At 50.8% G+C, this 19,813-nt stretch overlaps 5 protein-coding genes and 1 non-coding gene across 6 annotated transcripts; 1 reads left to right on the forward strand and 5 right to left on the reverse strand.

Annotated features, from left to right (window-relative positions):
- The first annotated feature begins 2,327 nt into the window (after positions 1–2,327).
- On the forward strand, positions 2,328–2,399 carry MFIFM68171_t104. The gene has a single exon. It is a non-coding gene; the product is annotated as a tRNA-Cys (tRNA).
- A 207-nt stretch (positions 2,400–2,606) lies between these two features.
- Positions 2,607–3,314, reverse strand: MFIFM68171_07279 (uncharacterized protein; the record flags this gene model as incomplete). Its single annotated transcript, XM_071062699.1, has 1 exon — positions 2,607–3,314. One exon carries the CDS (start codon positions 3,312–3,314, stop codon positions 2,607–2,609), a length of 708 nt encoding a protein of 235 aa, XP_070918800.1.
- Positions 3,315–4,770: 1,456 nt separating this feature from the next.
- On the reverse strand, positions 4,771–6,309 carry MFIFM68171_07280 (uncharacterized protein; the record flags this gene model as incomplete). Its single annotated transcript, XM_071062700.1, has 1 exon — positions 4,771–6,309. One exon carries the CDS (start codon positions 6,307–6,309, stop codon positions 4,771–4,773), a length of 1,539 nt encoding a protein of 512 aa, XP_070918801.1.
- Positions 6,310–8,033: 1,724 nt separating this feature from the next.
- MFIFM68171_07281 (uncharacterized protein) lies at positions 8,034–8,993 on the reverse strand (the record flags this gene model as incomplete). Its single annotated transcript, XM_071062701.1, has 1 exon — positions 8,034–8,993. The coding sequence occupies one exon, from the start codon at positions 8,991–8,993 to the stop codon at positions 8,034–8,036; it is 960 nt and encodes a 319-aa protein (XP_070918802.1).
- Positions 8,994–13,080: 4,087 nt separating this feature from the next.
- MFIFM68171_07282 (uncharacterized protein) lies at positions 13,081–14,173 on the reverse strand (the record flags this gene model as incomplete). The annotated part of the gene is made up of 3 exons (XM_071062702.1): positions 13,081–13,255; positions 13,314–14,076; positions 14,131–14,173. 3 exons carry the CDS (start codon positions 14,171–14,173, stop codon positions 13,081–13,083), a joined length of 981 nt encoding a protein of 326 aa, XP_070918803.1.
- Positions 14,174–16,040: 1,867 nt separating this feature from the next.
- On the reverse strand, positions 16,041–18,016 carry MFIFM68171_07283 (uncharacterized protein; the record flags this gene model as incomplete). Its single annotated transcript, XM_071062703.1, has 3 exons — positions 16,041–17,247; positions 17,306–17,406; positions 17,459–18,016. The coding sequence occupies 3 exons, from the start codon at positions 18,014–18,016 to the stop codon at positions 16,041–16,043; spliced, it is 1,866 nt and encodes a 621-aa protein (XP_070918804.1).
- Positions 18,017–19,813: the final 1,797 nt, after the last annotated feature.

Consider the following 19,813-nt stretch of genomic DNA (forward strand, 5'->3'; position numbering starts at 1 on the left):
CTCGCACATACCCTTGTACATGATTTGTCATATCTGCCTGGCCGACGTGGCCAGAAATTCGCTCCTTTCAGCGGCAGAGAGCAAAGAATGCCTGGGTCCTTAACACGAGGCGTACTTGCCGGAGTCTTTTATGTGAATGCGATCGACTTCAGGTTTATACGGATGAAAACACCGAGAAATGTGCCGTAATACCTTGTTCTCCAAAAGAAACGCGGCCCCTTGGATGAAATGTGTGGCTCATCATGTCGACCTTGCATTGGTGGATAGGAGCTTTGCTTGCGGACAGTGACACGCTCTGCCTACTTGGCTATACGCCCTGTTATAATTTGCTAGCGAGGAACCTCATTTAAGAAGAGTTCCTAACTAGTGCAAGATACCTAAACTGGACAGCCCTCCAAACCTCGACTCCCGGGTATTGGATTGGTTCCATTGCTGCCTTCAATGTTTCGAATATTTGACGCGGATCGTGCTGTTCCCCGTCGACGTAGAATTACCGAGAATGTTGGCATGCCTGGCGACGGCTCGTGACCCCCAGTTTACCAACCTCGAGGTGCAAGTGACAAAAGTTGTTCCAGCTTCGCAAGGTCGAAGGTCGTATGTGTGCCAACGATGGCGCTTTACAAGTTGTCAAGTTACTTCTTCGTTTCCCTCCATTGACGAGTACGATGAGGCAACTCGCGGTATAGTTGATGAATGAAGAGGCTATGGCGGGAACAGTTGGCGAGACGATGCTTCAGGACGCTAAGCCCGACCCTCACGCTGTCTTGGATTTGGTGGAGACACGGAAGACGTTTACCGCAGCCAGCGCCAAACCGAACCCCGCCTTTCCGGAATCGCAAAAGCAGACGAAGGGGCAAGACGACACAGATGAGACATTGGTTTGGGCGCGTGGTGGACTAGAAGTACTGAGGGATATAATTCCTGCCGGCTAGACGGTCGCTTACCGAGTTTCTTAAATATCTGGGACTGAGCGGGCGGAGATTATTTCTCAATACACCTATTGTCTTCCGCAGCGTACCGTTGTAATACGAACGAATACTTAGTGCCCTGCTTGATATACGGGGACAAATCGACATAGAGATATCTTGTGAGTATGTATGGAGAGACAGAGATGTACAAGGTTTCAGTCTTAGTAATTACCAATTCATGAGTACTAGGTACCGAACAGCTATGTTTTACCTGGAGCATACACCTCTCCGAATCCGAGGAAGACACACAGTAAACGACGGTCAGCACCTCAACACACGCTACAACTTTGTGACAGCGAAAAGGTAGTCCAAGGTCCCCAGAAGTTACAAAGCTGGTCTGCCAACTGGCATAGGAGGGTTTTCCCGGATTTGAAAGTGAGGGTTAGGGGTCGATGGATGGGCGCGTGCTCAGGTCTTCAAATTCCTTGTTAGCCTTCGACGCTTCGTTCGGGACAATCTTTTGCCCTCGATCTTTATTCCTTTCTTCTCGTCGCTTTGTCTTCCTCCTTTATTACCGTCACTTAGTACCCGCAAACTGCCATACGCGATGTTGGCAAAGATGAAAGACATTTCGGATCCGCTGGCTCAGCTATTACCTAGATCCTAAATCCTTTGTAACTCAACCGTTGGAGGAGGCAGGGTAGTCCGCTATTGAGGCTATGTCAGTCGCGGCGTGCCGCTCTATGACCTTGATAGGTACTTTCTCGGATAGCTTCAAGCGATGCTTGACGTTCGTTATTATGGTTTCAGTTCCTTAATCGCTTCATCGCCTGCGCCTGTTAGCTGAACGTTCGATTGCTTCTCCAGGGTCGACAGCGATTCCCGGAACTCTTGGAGGAGGCTGCTTACTCTGGTGGCTAGTTCCTCCTTTTCACCCTAAGGACTCGTCGAAGCGAGACTGAAACTCGGCCTTGATGTCCCGCGCCTTCAAATTGACCATGTCCTTGAGTTCTTCGATCTATTTATCGAGGGCAACCTGATCGGTCTTGGCATCAACTGTTTTCTGTAGATCCGAGATACGCCCACTGATCGTTCCTTGGCAGTGTCCCTGTGTCTGGTCACTGATAGGCAACCGTCCCTCGACATTCGTTGCGTGGTACTCCGGGGGTGACCTTAAGTAGAAAGTGAGCATCAAAGTGGATCCCAAGGGGGCATAAGGCTCTAACATAGACGTTCATATCACTAGGGTTCTTCAAGCAGCATCAATCCGAGCTGTCCCCTGAGACATGGAACTGCAAAGCCTGAACACGCTTGATCTATCATATTTCTTACCTTGTTCCTGTTTACTACCTAAAACCACTGCCTTATACCAATTTAATCAAAGTCTCCACCTATAAACCCACGATATCCATCAATCCAGGACGAGTAGCTCAGTGGTAGAGCAACCGGCTGCAGTCCGGTAGGTCACGCGTTCAACTCGCGTCTCGTCCTCGAACATGTCTTTTCTTCCTCCCGCTTCGCCCATCATTTCCTTTTACCGTCTGCTTCTTACATTTTACCTACGCCAATCCAATTGTCAACGAGAAACCACCTACAACGCCACCTTACCTTTTCGAAACCACTCGGCCTAGAGGTCCCAGAAATCTGCCTCATCATCCACCGATCCCCTCCCCAACCAACCGCCAAGCCTTAAGGTGCCTACCTATACCAGTCCAGAATCTCCGCGCAAAACATCCCCAGCCTAGCGCCGAACCTCTGCAGCTCCAGTCCGTACCTCGCCCAAGCATTAGCAGACGCCTGGCTACGGATATATCCCCTATCCATGACGTCGACCAAGATTCCCTCGACCGACTTCACCAGGTCATAGCCCGCAACGACGTGCTTCCACTCTGCGGTGAAGATCTTCTCCTCCTCATCAGCCACGGGAAATCCCTTGATGTGTTGTGCTTGGAAATCGGCTAGGTGACCGTAGCGCTGGATGATGTGGTGGGCTTTCGTGATGATTCTTGCCATGGTGCAGAAGAAGGCCGTAAGTTCGTATACGTCTGCAGCGTTGAGCTTGTCGTGGGCGAGGGTCTCTTGGTAGAGTCGGGCTAGGTAGTAGGATTCTTCAATGCTGGTGGTGAGGGCAGCGGTTGTTTTGGAGAGGTCGAGAAGCTTCCCTATCCGCTCTTTAGTCTCTGGACCTGGGTTGTTGAAAGGGTTGTCGAGTTGAAATTGCGGTTGGGGAATGGGAACGGGCTGCGGCTGCGGCTGCGGCTGGATCGCCTGTGCATGTGCGTACTGTGCAACTTGTTCCGCCTGGCGGCGCGCGGCGTTGGCTTTCTCGTTGTTTGCAACCCACTTGGCCACCTCTTCTTGGTGCGTCATCCACCGATCGTAAGCTTCCTGGTTGCTCTTTCTCATGAATCCTGCCCAGCTGTTGGTAGCCTCCAGCTGCGGCCGCCGATGACATTGGCAAAAGTTTCGGGGAAGATGGTGCTGGCACCACAGACATACCGCGCAACTCCAATCACATGGGCTATGTGGACCACTTGGCGGTGAAGCTGGAAGTTGTTCCCGAGGGTTGTTATGGCCCCGGTCATAACCGAATGTTGGAGTGTGGTTCGTGGTAGTGCCGTCAGGCAAAGCGAAGCGTACACGTCTTTCCCGGCCTGCAGGGGCGTTTGTGACACTAGATGTAGGAAGCACCGTTTCATCATTGTCAAGGTCTGTTGCATCCATGTCCACCTCGTCAACATCGCGTTGATGGTACGCGTGAGGATGTGGTTGCATCTGAGGCTGTTGCCGATGTGGCCGAGGATTTCGCGGTCCACGAGAATCTTGCCGCGATTCGCCATCATACGACGGTGGCTTCTGGCGCTTAGGATTATACTCCCCGTCGGGTTGAGAGTCCCGATATTGTTTCTGTTCCGGGCCAAAACCCCTTTGTTGTCCCCTCTGCGGCTGTTGAGTTTGGGGGTAACGTGGTCCCTGGGAGTCAGGCGTGTGATAACGTTTTTGGTCTCGGTCAGCTACCGCTTGCCCTTTCTCGGGGTGCTTGTATTGAGGAGAATGTCTGTGGTTACCCCCTGTGTTTCGTGATGAATGGTTCAGTGGTAGGTTTCGTTGATTATTCTTCCTGCCTCGACCGCCACTTTCCTTATTATTTTGTTTATTCCCCTCACGTCTGCTCGACCCGGGGCTTGTTTTTCTGGCCATTTTAGATGCGTGAAATTGCTACTGAAAGCTTGATACAACTGCAACGCTGTAACACCAGAGCGTAGAGGGCCTCTTACCCTGAAATCCAGAAGCTTCGACGCAGTAATCGGTTGATCGCCTTGTATCTCGCTGGTGATTGTCGGTGATTGTTTGTGTTCAATATCTCAGGTCTGTGTATCGATTTTCGTGTTTTTGGTCTCGGATCTCCTGGTGCCAGATTCCTGTAACCCATTCCAGCTGATTGTCGAGCGTATGGCAATCTAAAGTTGTTTGCAAGATGCCGGTATTTTAAATTTGGTGCATTGTCTAATAAAGAAGCCGGAATCAGTAACAAAGGCTTCACAGAGCCGTCACATACCGGATCAAAGGCGAGTCATTGTTAGGGTGCAACGGCCGTCATTTCCTTAATAGTAAATCAACTACTGTAGTAAGCTTCCTGGGATATGTATAGACATCTCACTCACTCGTACAAAGAACAATTTGAGCCGCCGTTTGGTGCTCAGAATGTGACCGGGAAGTGGAGAGACAAGGTGTGTGAAGCGCATATACTTGAGTTTTATACAGCTAAATGGGGAAGAACCCCTTCAAGCAAGCTAGTTGGCAAAATATACAAATGACGATAATTTCTTGGCTTCTCAGTAGTTATACAAGTTTTAGCTGGTTAATGAAGAATAGCCGTCGCATTGGCCATTATAGCCGGCTCACTGAGCAGCTGAACGGCCAAGTGCGCCAAGGCACGCGCAACAATCTCCGTTCGACCAAAGCTATACTCAGTCCCAGCAACGTCATGGAAAGATGGTTCATGGTTGAACGCGCACTCGCCACCAGGGGGGCAGATGTTAAAGTTGGGGTGGAAGACAACCTTGTCTGCGCTGAGTAGTGCGTGTGTGGCCGGATCGACAACGGCGTTCTGCAGGCATCCAGCGTCGGTGGAAGCTGGCGCAAAGGTCGAGATGGCCCAGTCCGTCTGCGAGCCGGAGTCGGGCCCCTCCATCAGGTTGATGAACATCTCGGGAAGGAAGGGCGTTATCTCGAGGGCAGGGTAGACTGTGTCGGTGGCGATGGCGTCGGCTCTGTCTCCTATGGCCGCTTTTACAGCGTCAAGCACCGAGCCGAGATCATGCGTGTAACGAGAGCGGATGTTAAAGATGATGTCCAGCGCTCCCAGGGTCGTGTTTCCGGGAAGGTAGAACGAAATGCCATCCTGATCTGAGAGCGCGCGGAAGGTTTCGATGGTCAGTACGAGTGGGCTCTTGGTGTTTTCTGAGGCATGGCCTCCGGGGCCGATGGCCGTCAGGTTGACCCCGCCGTCGGCATCGTAGGCCGCGGTGAAGGTGACACCGGGGTAGGTGCTGTCGAGGATGGAGGATACCGTTCGCTGAACCTCCTCGAGCGACAACCCGTTAATGCCTAGGGATATCTCGCCCTGCACGATGTTGCTTGCAAACATGCCGACCTCCTCTACCGGGACAACCGACGATGACGTTCCCGGCAACCCGCTGAGGGCTAGGTCGCGCACCGCAACAAGCGCCTCATATGCCTTCCGCACCGCGTCGGGATGCGTGGTAGCTCTGAAGTCGGAAAACGCATTGATACGGGAGTTCATAGGCTGCACCGCGTTGGCAGCGGTCGGGTGCGCCATGAACCAGACATCCGAATCCTTGAACGCACCTCTCTTCTGCAGATGACACTTGCCCGCCTCGCCCTCCTCATCCGGCGTTCCGACAACTACAACACGTCCAGGAATGCCTAGCGTGATCAGGGCCTGCCGCGTCATGCTCGCGGCTGCCAAGCCGTTTAACAAGATCTGGTTATGGCCGCACGCGTGGCCAATACCGATTAACGCGTCGTACTCGGCCATGAAGCCGATGACGGGTAGTTTCTGGTCGGGCGGAGTAGTAGGCGTGCGAAACTCGAATTCGAGTGTCCAAGCCGTCGGCATGCCGTATGCGTGGGGCGTTACTCTCCATTCACCCGGTCGCACTTTCGTGAAGTAGTCAACAACGAGGTTGTGTGCGTGGTGCTCCTCAAGTCCGATTTCAGGGTTCTTCCAGACATCAATGGCAATTGCCTTGAGGTCGGGAAAGACATCCGCCGAGATGGTCTTTAGGGAAGATGAGAGAGTCGGCAGGTCAGTGGCTAGGACGAGGCCGCAGTTGTATGCCCCGAGGGCTAGCGCTGAGAGGAGAGGAGTACGCATGATTGACATGAACGCTAGACATTAATTTCACTTGCTAGGCGTGAGATGATGGGCTTGGGATGCCATGATGATATCTTTTATACGAACGATTGCTAATATGGCTACTTTGACAGAGCTGTCAGGGAGCAATGCATTGCGCTGATGTCAGATTATACGAAGACGCCCGGAGAATTACCTGGGTTCGTAGTCAGCACCGATGAGTGGATGCAGTGACCCCAGCCTCCCCAGGCCCTCTACCGGTTACTATTCGTCCTAGGAAGCTGCTGTAGCAACCCAGTGTGGATAATCTACTAGGAATACATGCAGAGCGTCTCGGCGCCGTGGATCATTTCCTTTGTAGTAAATTTAGCTGCTTGTCGTGATTCATAGTTCTCGTAATCGAGAGCACGCTGTTGCTCCTACCGGAGAAGGTATAGCACTGTATCCGTATACCCTGCTTGTACGGCCCTAGTGCATTTGCGGTATAAATACCAACTTCTCTTCCGGCGTTTCCTTTCTTATACTCTTGGCTCCTCTCCTTCCTTCGTTTCCTCCGCCTAGTTCCAACCTCCTTCAAAACGCGCTTTATCACCGTCGCCTCTCTATTCCCTTATCTCTCTAAGTTAAGGCGGTTGTATATCTGACTTACCTCTTATCCTCTTTGCTTTCTAGTGTTCTGAATCTGTATATATCGTCTTATATAATTTTCCTTCAATTTTATGCCGTCAATAGAGCGCTTATATAGTATTTCTGAACAGCAACTTTAGAATATTTGCCTTTTTTTTTTTTTTTTTTTTTTTTTTGGCTATAGCACCTAGTCGTTAATAATCTGTTAGCCGAGTACCCGAGCGCCTAGGAAGGTAGTAGACTGGGCTTATCTCGACTAAAGAGTCAGGTCCTCGGCTCGCTATATGCATTAGCTTCCACCTCCGACATCGTATCCGCAGCCCGGCCTCAGCCTTCTAGAGAACCAGATACGTTTACTGGGGTCCGGTTATAATAGAAGCAAAAGTACTAGGGTGCGATCTAACTATTTCACTTCCGACGCGCGGTATAACGGGGAGGAGAGAAATAATCGAAGAATAGATATTATCCGAATATAAGGAATAGGAGACATCTGCGAGAGGACATATCTCTAATTCTTAGTTATCGTTTGACCCCGTTGGTATGGAAAATGTAGCCTTCTAAATCAGTCTCAGAAGGTTAGCTGGACAGTTAGCACGGCAAATCAACGCTGAAGCAGGAGTCACCCTCTTGAAGGACCACTGATCATAGAGATGTTTTTATCATTTAATATGGGAATCAGCGCGACGAGACCAGCTCAATGGATCCTAATGCGTGAGAGAAAAGTCATCGGGCAGTGGAAGCTCTGGATAGAGGTTGAAGGCGGCTGTCGAGATGCAAACACTTGTAGCTGGAACCGCAAAACGGACGGGTAAGGTTTTACTATATCGACCAGCTATCAGCTAGGGCTGAGATGGGATATGAGAATGGGCCATCGTCGATATTCTTGCACGAGAGAGAATATCAACATGAGACTAGACTTGACGCTTAATGCAGTACTCTTTTCTGCGGGATACCTATCTCGTCTATTTTGAGATTGTCAGGAGTCGAAGAGCTAGCTACCGCCTGCCAGGTCTAAAATGCGCCTGGATCTACCACCTCTCTATTCATGGCGTGTTCCGCGCCAGCGGCACCCACATGGTGGCGAAACCCAACGCTCCCCAATGCCTTGGTGTCTGTTCTCAGGAAGAGCAGATGACTGTGACCCTGGGGCTAACAACCAGACAAGCAAAAATGCAGATCGAAATGGCGAAGCAGACTGCGATGGTAGTGCTGCGCTCATGCGCAACCGCGGGTCCTGCTTCAGCGCCCACGAAGCTCGCCTCTCTGCGGGTGGTTTGGCTCACATGCTTGGAGGTCGCTTGTCGCCTAAGTGTATCAGGGTCGACCACCTTGACCTTGAACCCGCGAAACGTGCTGCCCGCCTTCAGCTTGTACAGCATTTTGAGTGCGATGACATCCGATTCCTGAATCTCGACTCTGTCGCCGGATGTGAAGCCGGTCGCCATAATTGACGCCTTGTTCAGCGGTGTCAACTCAACCGATGGGTCATATTTCTCCTTGGACTCGGCGTTCTCGTGGCGTAGACCGAGGACATGACCGAGCTCGTGTCGCATAACGTTGGCCAAGAACTCGCGAGATTCCGTGTCCGAAACATCGTGAGATCTCGCATCCAGAGCGGTGTTGAAAATGCGTAACACGCGGCGCCCCGAGTTTGGAAAGAAGGCGATGGCGTAGGTGACGGTTCCTTGGTGGGGTGTCCAGGGTTCATTGTTGTCCTCGTACGTGACGGTGAAGACGGCGTGCTCACCATCGGCGGCGCGCTTGAATCGGATACCGATGTGTCTGTTGTTCCAATCGTCAACGGCGGTATCGAGTGCACGCCCCACGATATGAGCTTTGGAATCGTCGGGAAAGCTCTCCTTGTCAATCGTGAACGAAACAACCGATCCGGACTTCCACCGGGGCAGCAAGCACTGTCCACTTTGTCGGTGTCTGTGTCCGCCACGTGCAGACAAGGTGTGGTCAGTCTCAGCGGCACGCTCCGTCAAGCAGCGGAAGCCGAGTGTTTTCGTTTCGTCCCCGGTCGGGTCATCGGCTCGAAGGCCATTGGGATTGCTTCGTGTAACCCGAGACAACATCGTGAAAGTGGAGGTGGGGGGGTGGCGTGTGGGGGTTAAGCAGGGGAATCAGGAAGGTTGTCGGCGAGTGTCGGCTGATTCAAGCGTTTGCTCAGTGATGCTTGTGTATGGGGTGAAGAGGGAGTCGGCAGGGTGCAGTCCGAGGTTAGAGGAAGGGAGATAAAAAGTTTGAATCGCTCCATCGTGTTAAATATCGTGGCTATTAGTTCTGTACAGATGGAGACTTCTGTTGCCGAATCCCTCCAAGCAAGTCTCCCCAAACGGTAGTCCGGCTACGTGGGTTGCTTTTCGCGTGGTGGTTTTCTCGCGTTTGTGTTTGCACGTTGCAGTCTGCTATGCCTCCAAAAGCTTGTTCTTGGGGCCAGCCAATCAGCTCTCTAGATTGCCCCTGGGGCTGGCTTAGTAGTACTCTAGTTGCGAGCTAAAGATTCCCCCCGCCCTGGTGCAACCGGGCACCGGTCCGGGTTGGGCCCTGAATCGGTAAACTGGATTGGTTTCGGAGACAAAAAATGACAGAAAATAAAATTATCCTTTATGCTTTTCCTGTCTGGGTAGCAAACTGTCTTAATCCTAACCGGAACAAGGAATTCCAAGCCCAACGAGATGTTTGCAACGCAGGAAATCGAATGTAAGATGACGGCCCTGAATCGGTAAACTAGCATTTGATAATTGGTTGTGGAGATAAAAAATGATAGAGAATAAAATTATCTTTTGTGCTTTTCCCGTCTGGGTAGCAAACTGTTTTAATCCTAACCGGAACAAGGAATTCCATGCCTAACGAGATATTTTGCAATACAGGAAATTGAATATGATGACGGCCCTGAATCGGTAAACCAGTATTTAATAATTGGTTGTGGAGATAAAAAATGATAGAAAATAAAATTATCTTTATACTTTTCCTGTCTAGGTAGCAAACTGGCTTAATCCTAACCGGAATAAGGAATTCCAAGCCCAACGAGATGTTTGCAACATAGGAAATCGAATGCAAGATGACGGCCCCCTGTTGCAAGGCGGAGGAATCCCGGGCCCGGCTTAGCCGGCCTTTCCAGCCGCAGGAGAACACACGCTCAATCGAGCTACGCGTGTATGCTTCTTTCGCCGTATTCTTGCAGGTTGATATGACATCCATTGGAAAAAATCTACAGAGCAACAAGAGTCATCACCACTCTTCAATGTTCAGCTTCAATATATCTTTTCTACCGAGCTATCCACTGCAGCTAACATAACTGACCACGCGACACAAACCCATCGAGTAAATTTGAGTGGCTGCGTTTTCTCGATATATGTCGAGCTGATTGGCGACTGAATGCGTCGAGTTGCGCGGCAGTTTGGTACGCGGGCTCATGCCTACTGGGGTTTGTCAATGCAAACCTGTCAGGTGACTGCGTGAGAGGGAATTTGGTGAGACTTGGCGATTTTCTGGTCCTCGGTCACAGGGAACTACCTCAAGTATTGGAAATATCCTTCGGGCTGAAAACTTCCTGTTGGTTTCATGATTTGCGACAGGCGTCACAAGATCAACATCGATCCAACAATCAGTTATCCATTGGGCGAACGCCTTATCCGCGAACAATCGATGCCTGCACGCCGGTTGACACAGCGATATTTCGGGTTCGTCTCGCCCGACTGTCACTTGCGCCCGGCGCCTTTCGTGTCCGGGGGGAAAAGTGACAGCTCCACCGAGCCAAGCCACCTAAGCCCTTCGAAAGTAAGTCAGTTCTTAGGGCCTCCTCCAGAGGCACCGTTGTGACAGCCGAGTGACCTGACTTTCCCAGTTCTTGTACCAAAAAATGGCGCAAAACGCCAAATTCGATACGCCTTTCCTTTTTCGGCACTAAATTTTAGCGGTACTTGGGGTACAAATGGCCGTCACAGCGTTTTCGCCAAGAGGCAATGTACCACGCTAATGCAGTCGCTTCACTGCCTGCAAAAGGGGATACCGTAGTTGCCAAGTTTCTCACCACAACGAGGCCAAAAATCACAAAATCTGTAACCGCCGAATTTGGTTGTTACGAGTGCTGTGCTCGCTGTAACGGCCTTTTTCGCTCCCCTCTTGCCTATAGCCTACCTTACCCACAGGCCTACAAATATATCCCCTTACCCTAGCCGGCCAAGCCCACTAACTCTACAGCCCAAATGTATCTTCTGCACACTTTTTGCCGTCACAGCGTTACCTCTGGAGCAGGCCCTTATAGAAATTACTAAAAAAGTGACATCAGATCAGAGCTGTGTAGGTGGCTTGGCTTGATGGAGCTGCCACTTTCTTCCCCTGGCAGAGGTGTAGTACAAACCAGGCAGTGACGTGTGTGCGCTAGCGAGCCGCCTCGCAGCGTATCAGCCTGCAGCGTTACTGACGAGCAATAGTTAGTGGACACGCGAATGGACAGGACTACATGGAGATCTAGAACCAGACTATATGGAAACGAGCTGGTGGCTGTTGAGCGCCTGCATGTGTGTATTCAGACTTCATATCAAAGTAAGGATCGCAAAGCAAGAGAGCTCATGTATTGTACATTAGGGGAACAGAGTTTAATAGCATGGGCTGTCGTATTGCAGCTTGGTACCGCTGCGCGGGCCAAGTCGGAGTGGGCAGGCCGTTGCATGTAGGTGGGGATGAAATTCACTAGACCCGTAAAAAATTTTCCCCTCCAACATCAGCAAACGCCAGTTTGTCATTTGCTGCAGGGGATGCATCTGATCGGAGGACCGGAGGGTGGGTTGACAGAGCCATACACTAGTACTGGTGGAAGATGGTCTCGCCCGCTGACTGTGAGGTATGATTGGGCGTTACGCGATATGATGATGACGTAAATTTGCCCCCTATTCCAGGGTACTTTGCCGCCCTCGAGACGTGGCACGGGTTCCTGGAGTAAGTGAAGGACCCAACCACAACGGGATTCACACGGGGATTGGGACAACCCGGGAATGGATCGCTGCAGCCAGGAATCCAACCCCATGGGATGACTCTGTCCTGCATCCGACGGCATCTGCCGAGACATTACCAATTCGGAACAATCCATCAGCAGTACGATGAGCCAGAACTGCTCTATAACGCATTTTCTGTCCAACTTACTATGTGCAAGGGGTTCAAACAGAATTGCTCTTGTTTTTCTTTTCTTTTCTTTCTTTTTCGTTTTTTTGTAGTGCCATTATCGCCTAGAATGCCTGGTAGCTCCGGGGGGGCGGGGGGGGAAGGGGGGGAACGTCTGTGGCTAATGATTGACTTTGATAGCTAGGTAGCTATGGTGTATTCTGAACAGCACTAATAATCCATGACCAGGCGAACGACAAGTAAAGTATCCATTCAGTGAGGACCATGCCGCTAGAGGTTCAGCCGGCAAAGCCGGCAAAACCGGCAATAGCAAGGCTCGCCTTGATACGCATTTGGGGCGTTTGACTCCGACCTGCTTGGTATCATAACCACGCCTGGCTCAAGGTTTCCGCCTTCATGCTGTGTGTGCAGGAGCGGTAAGGTTGGGTCTCCTGGCATGCCGATATGACCATTGAACCAGTCGGGGTCGACGCTCATTGGAAATGTTGGGGAAACCGGTGGAACGAGGGTCGCAGAAGAAGGCGGAAGGGGGTAGTCCGAAGAAACTCCCATATCTCTTGTTGGCGATGTCACTTGGTTAGATCTCCATGGTTCGGCTGCTGTCTCCGCGATTAACGTCAACTCTGAGGTATGAGTCTGGTCCGGGTCCTGGGAGGCACAATGCAAAGTTGACATGAACTCTGCGAAAACCTCCTCAATCATGTCATGGCATGCCTTGTTGATGGCTTCGTCGATGTTGCTGCCTGTCGCCCGGGCTTGGAGTTAAACCTCATCCACTTTGGATTAAATGCGAGGTGGCAGTTCTTTGAGAACAAACACCCGAAGCCTGCAAAGGATGTCAAAGTCGAGTGGTGGGATATGGGTGACCTCATGATCTGTTGATCCCGCTTGTTAGCAGCTTGGAGCGATCATGATCCGAAAGTCATAACTTACACGGCGAGGGAAGTTGATCGTCAGGAACATCCCCGAATAGTAGCCGGAACACACTATTCCAACGCTCTTCTTGGCTAGTTCCCCTCTTGCGGCGTGTTTTTATCATCCGCCATTGATCTCCGTTGATGGATCGGACTTGGTCGTCCCCAATGGTTCTCTCTTATCGCACGGCAATTGTTGTTGGAGGTGACCGGAGAGCTCCATGTCTGCTTCGAACACGTGCTGACATCTATGACAGAGGAAAGGCGGCTTGAGGTGCGTCCATTCGAGATGCTCCCTTCGAACATTATTAGCGTGCCTAGCACCAATGGGATTTCTTAGAACGATGAGCCCACTTCAACCTGTGCATATCTGGCCAACCGGGCCCGTAGCAGACCTTGCTCAGTTGGTCGCTCTCTGGATACCTCTTGAAAACAGGGCAGGCAAATCGTCGTCCTCCCGTCGTTGATCCTCGCTTGTTCTTTTCATCGTCACTGTCATCCCTTCCGGAATTATGGTCGTCATTCACCTCGTCAATTTGCTGCCGTCGGGATCGACGGGAGGTGCCCAGACCAGGCCAAGAGCTTCGAACTCCGCGAGAGAGGTCAAAGGTCGACGAACCGGAGCCAGAGTAGTTTCCCGCAGGATGTTGCCGCGTTCCATGCTGACAAGGACGAGCCATCATCGACTGCAGTCTCGAACTCATGCGATCGACGACTTCCCCTTCCTTCTGCATCTGATCCGAGATAATCTGAAGGTTGGAAGGGGTCAAGTCCTCGAAAGCCTCGATGAGCGACCCCTCACTGTCGTTAGTAATATCCGACTCATTGTCGTTGTATTCCATGTCGCTGTTTCCGGTCTCCTCCGCGGGCTCACCGAGGTGTCCTCCGAACCCCATAAAAGTGCGAGATTCAGCCGTCATGTTCCGACTTGGGTGAATTGAGACTGGCATGTTGTCGAGTGTGGGCCGCTTTGCACCCGAAGGCTCAGACTGCGAGTCTCCAGCCGATACACGTAACACTGAAGGGCCCTGAAAGGCGAAGATGCTCTGATCCTCGGGCTCGGATGCGCCATCGTCGGATGCCGACCCACCAGACTGCTGTCCGGAGCCGAGGCCTTCTGCTCAAGCCTAAATCAGCAGAGCTTCGATCTTTGAACTTGACAAGGTCTTACCAGTTGTGAGAAGGCCCTCTTTGTAGTCCTTGTCACCACTCATAGACAAAGTGGGATTACAATCTGGCAGAGACTCGGATGTAGCTGCACCAGACAGGCTCTCAGACCGTCCCAGTTCAGGTCCCGCAGAGGCTTCACCTCCAGGCTGATCCATGGAATGCAAGTTTAGCCAAGAGGTGACAGCAGACTTGCTTCAACATTTGAGGAATCAAAGAAGGGCTGGAATGAGAACAGGCAAGGCATTATATCAATGCCTCAGACAAGCAGGCTCGAGAAGGCAGATCCCTCTTACTTTAATGCTCCGAGTTTGAACCGCCCAGAAGGACCGCTGACGTTCTGTATTACCATCCCACTCTCGCATGGAGGGCAACCTGGGCGGCTTGCAGTTCGCCAACGCAAGCCTTGGAACTCGCTTTACGTCGGTGAAGAAATGCGCCTGCAGGTTCGCCTGCGCGTTATCGCACTGAACAGTTATTGCGCAAAAATTTGTTTTGCGCTTGCGCAATATCTCCGTGTCGGGGATAAGCATGAGACAACAGGCCAAAATTATGGCGAATATGCGCAGGATCAATTTGTGAGGGTTACTAATTAACATGTACGAAAAAAAAAAAAAAAATTAAGAAAGAAACTCATCCGTATTTTCATGCGCATAGCGCAAATCTTGAAGGCGCGAGACTTGTTCTCTTCTGGATGTTCCTGTACAGTTGGTCTCAAACCCACTGCTTGCAGTGACATGATTCATGTTTGCTACAAGGACACGAATATAGGTAAACAACAGCGTTCTATTTTGCATTGCAGCCCAATGCCACAAGAATTAGTCAGCGTGTCACTTCATATTTCGATTCAAAAAGTACGTGGGTAGGTGGTAGGCTCTCTTAATGCACGAATGAGACCCCCCTCGGCGCCACCACGGAGTTGGGTTGGTAAGGTAGGCTCTACACCGCTGGAGTATCAAACCCCTCAACTCCAAAGATTCTATCATAAGGCAGGAAAATCGACTATCTTGAGCCTCACTTTTGCCTGCAGTTACATACAGTACACGCGATACCCAGACAATAGTTTTCTGCCCCCTATTACCGCCCCAGTCGCCTTCAAGACCTCGTTATTAACGCTCGTAACAGCAAAAATCGGCTATTACGGACTTTATGGTTTTTAGGCCTTTTTCTACTCGACGGCTTAGCAACTATACCTATTGCAGACAGTGAAGCGAGTTCTCTAGCGTAGTACATTACCTCTTGGCAAGAAGGCTATAACGACACTTTGTACCCCAAATACTAGCAAAATTTAGTGCCTAAAAGGGTAAAGCGTATCCATTTGAGCGTTGTAAGGCATTTTTCGGTACATTAGGGGGGAAAGTTAGGTCACTCGGCTGTCAAAACTGCGCCTCTGGAGCAGGCCCTTAAGGGCCAAATTCAAGTGTGCTTCGCTGTTTTCCTGAGGCATGTTGCGTTGTAGAGAAAATCAGAGGAGAAGGTCAGACGCGTGGGTGCAGTTTTGTGGCACATTCGTCCGTGTAGCACATTTGTATGTGGATTACGTTAACTGTAAGCATAATGCGGGCATGAGACTGAGCTCCTAGTCCAAGTCTGCTATATACAAGTTACAACTGTTATGAACGACTCTATACCAAGTAGCACTCTCAGTGTCGTGAATGCAAGCCCTATAAAGAGGTGGATCTGGAGGAGCTAACAATTAATATAGGTTGAAGATTTCCTTTTGCGAGGAGCGGTTGTACTTCTGGCTTAAAGCAGTGGATAACGTGGTGAGCATAGAACTTTTTAGAAGTTGAGCGGGACTTGGGATATTACGATAATAATGAACGTAGATTTCAATAGAGTAGTATACTAGACTTAAAGATCAACTTGTTGTGTGCGTACAAGACCCCTGAATCCGGACCCCGCGATACCCAGTCATTCCTTATCAAAACAATATACTCCCTCTCCAACTCTGCACATTGAGAAACTCTCGGGCATCTCAGAGAACTCTCCCTCGGTGCCTAATCCGCTCTCCCCAATATACCCCTCCCTCAACAGGAAACAGGTAGCGCAGTATACCTCTCCGGCCACGTAATCATTTAACCACGTCCTTCCCTGCGCTCTATACAGAATGGTTGCTGCTTCAGTGAATGGATCGTATGATTTCGTGAGAACGGAGCGCGAATCGATGAAGTCATGGCAGAGTTTTGAGATATCGAGAGATGCCGGATCTTCATCGATGGATTCTTCGTCTTCGGGGAATGGCGATATGTATTCCGAGGGGTGAGTGTATTGTGGTGGTGATGAAATAACGCCACTATTCTCGAGGTAGAGAGAGCAGTGGCAGCGGTGTCTGTGGTTAGTCTTTGTGCATTCGAGGAAAGCGATCCAGGCGGGAGAGACGACGCCAATGCCGATGCTAGAGTAATCGTCATGACAGACTGAGCACCTCGATTCTACTTTCGTGCTTTCGTTGTCATTGAGCTGCAACTCCTCCAGCGACATTGACGCAAGAAAGACCTCCATCCCCCACTTCCCTCTTTCCAAAATCGCCTCCAGCTCCACCGAGATGGATTTCTCCACTTTGTCAATATTACTCGGAAAAGCAAGCGCCCAAGAATGATAGATCACTGGCAAAGTCCTCACAAACTGACTAGGCGTCAGCTCATCCTCCACCCAGTCAAACCCGGCAATGTTGCACAACCTCCCCGCATCAATAACCATTGGCAACAGTTCCCTCTCGCTGGCGCGTAACGCAAGCCAATGAGCAATACTAGTAGCATGGCTTCCACTAACTTTTTCCTTCTCCTCTTGAGATAATCCTAAGAGTCTTTGCAACATCTGCTCGTTTCGTTCATGGACGAGGAAACTTCGTACTGAAGACTGAAGGGCGCTCCAGATGGTTTTGGGTCCAAAGGCAATGAATTCTTCTGCGGCGGTGGCCCGGAGGAGCCAGGAAGTGCTATTTTCGGGGATGGGAACTTTCTCCCTGTTGTAGGCGCGCTTTAACTCGGCGTGGACAGTCCAGCCGTCGCCTGAAGGGTCGGTGAGTTCGAGGCAGTCAGAGAAGAGCCGGAGCATGCGGATTTTGTGTTCAGCGGGAAGATCATGATTTGTGGCAACGAAGATCGTAACCGGAGATCTTAAAGATATGCTGTTAAAGAGCTGCAGAAGAGGGAGGCCGTGGAAGTTGTCCCTACAGAGCATCCTTTGATGGGCCTTTAAAGGCGAGGGCTCGCTTATCAGCTCCAGATTGGAGAAGCATATCACACAGCTCGACATGCCCTGCTTCAGCAGCGAACTGCGACCCGATATGAGTATGACAGAAGGAAGAGGATATATGGGAGTCTCACATGAAGTGGCGTCCATCCTTGGGAACTGGTATCCCTAAGGCTCGCCTCCTGCCTCCTGAGCAACCGTTCTACTCCCCTCCAATCACCATCTCTACACAACTCAAAGATGAGCGAGTCGTCTGGAACCGCTCTAATGGGATTGAAGACAAATTTCCAGCCTCCCTTTGAGTTTTTCAGGCTAGCTTCAACGCCATGGCCGAGCCCAATCTTGGTCAACCAAGAGGAGGGATAGAAGATGAACGATGTAGTGATCTGAAATTCGCCGCCGGCGGCCCCGGACTTGATAGCAAGACGGAGAGTAGAAGTACGAACCCAAATCTTCCCAAAGAGGACGCCGACCGAGGAAGTGCGGTGACAAATGCGGGAGGCACGTGAGAAATCGACATAAGGGCTTTTTTGATCTTGGTAGAGTGATCGATTCATCGCCGGATTCTGGATATGATAATCATCAGGTGTGTATGCTCCACATGACTGCGTCTCGAATTCCTTGATTTGACTGATGGTGTCAGCAAGTAACTCTTCGAATGTGCCACTCGTAAGGAGGTCATCAACAGCCATCTGCATTGACTGTTGAAGGAGTGTCTTGATGACTCTATTTGACTTCACGGAGGAGTGATTGCTCGGCTTAGGAGGAACCATCTGTCGGCTCTCAAATTTCAGATCTACAACTGATCGTTGTGTATCTGGACGTGGTTGTTTTGAGGCCGGCAACCTTCGCTGCCCGTCATAAGATGGTGTAACCGCTTTATCCGGTAAGATGTTATCGGGTACAGACGGAGCCTTTTCCTGTGGAAAGAGCATCTTGGGGCTTTGAATGCTATAAGCAAATTAAAATCAAGGTTTTCTGAATAGTTCCTGAGCACTCCTTGCCTCTGATACAGGATACCGAGCATCAAGGTACATTTCGTGTCATTCAGTGATTCGCGGAAGCTTCCGAGTTGCTTACTCCTGGTGGAGGCCTTTAAAGCTCCCCACAAACGTTCTATTCGAGAGGCTGACCGGAGATCAAGATCAAGTTCGGCTACAATGGCATTGAGTCTCTGCATACGCAGTAAGTATCGTCAAGTCGAGCTTTTTAAACCACGAAACAAACCTGGATCTTAACGAGGCAAGAATTGAGTCCCATCGTCACCGCAGGAGAACTTGACCCACTCCGGGCGATATCTTCAAGGACGGCGGAGAGAAGCTTGAGGTCGTGGGTAATAACTGCGACTTCCTCCGGAGCGTCGCGGACGGACTCCCAAAAGTTGCGCAGTCTGATACATCCATCAGCCAGCTGAATCGCAACTGATATTACAGCGAGCCCTGCGGTATGTCAGAATGATGCGTCAATGCTTCTAATGTGATAGATAATGGCCTACCGCTGGCTGCAACCGATAATCCATCCATGATTGATGGCTGGACGTTTGGACATTTGTTGATCTAAGAGAGCCCGGCTGATGAACGCAATTATTCGGGTTGGAACAACAGCCACCAAGACTAAATATGATTTATTCATATATCGAGAGGTGGGCGTGTTCATTGTGCAAACGAGTCTGCTAGCCTTTACGAATGTAATACTCCAACGCTTCACTGGTCCATAAATCGCTGGCCCTTCCTGTGCATAGCCTGCGCCACTCGAACCACGCGGCGGATCAACCATGAGATGACACCCTCCATTCGGGTTTTCTGATATGTGTCCTTTTTCCATTGGCCGTTTTCCGTGCCGGGGTTGAGCTGAGCAATATTTCGCACATTTTATCCTACCACACCTGCTTTGTATGCTGAACCCATACATAATGGGGAAAGCGAAGCGGGAGCATAGCCAATAGGGTGCAAACACGCAGACGTAGTCTCGGCCGTGGCTCGTGATTGGCATTTGCGTAAAGAGAGCTGGCGGCAGCAAGACCCGGCATCATCACGACGTTCCGAGTCGCGACTCTCCAAGTGCCAACCCTCGGCGCTGCCGCCTGATTGGTTACGAGGCTCACACTTAGGGCAGCTCTTTGAGGATGCAGATTGAGCCAACCCCGTTTTTGGCGGCTAGGCCAGCCCTTCCTTCATCTGCGTGTGTGATCTACAGGTACATTATCTCACGATCTGGTCTAAGGATGACTCGTTACATTCGTCCAGCGCATCGGCAAGAAGGGCAAGTAGTCGGCGTTGTATCTCCGAGAGGAGAAGTCGTTCAATTCCGACCCCCGCCACTCCCACTCCCCTGGTCGATGCTTTCGTGTTGCTCGCGGAAGAGAGAGATAAAGCGCTGGTCTGAGACATTGTCGGCACTTTTCTTCGGGATCAGTTGAGCTTTTTGACCCTCCGTAACCTCAGCTACAAGATCTGGCCTGCGACTGAAACGGGCGAATTCCCTCGAGG

The sequence above is a fragment of the Madurella fahalii genome (assembly GCF_045866475.1).
Source record: "Madurella fahalii IFM 68171 DNA, scaffold_4, whole genome shotgun sequence".
NCBI lineage: Eukaryota > Fungi > Ascomycota > Sordariomycetes > Sordariales > Madurella > Madurella fahalii.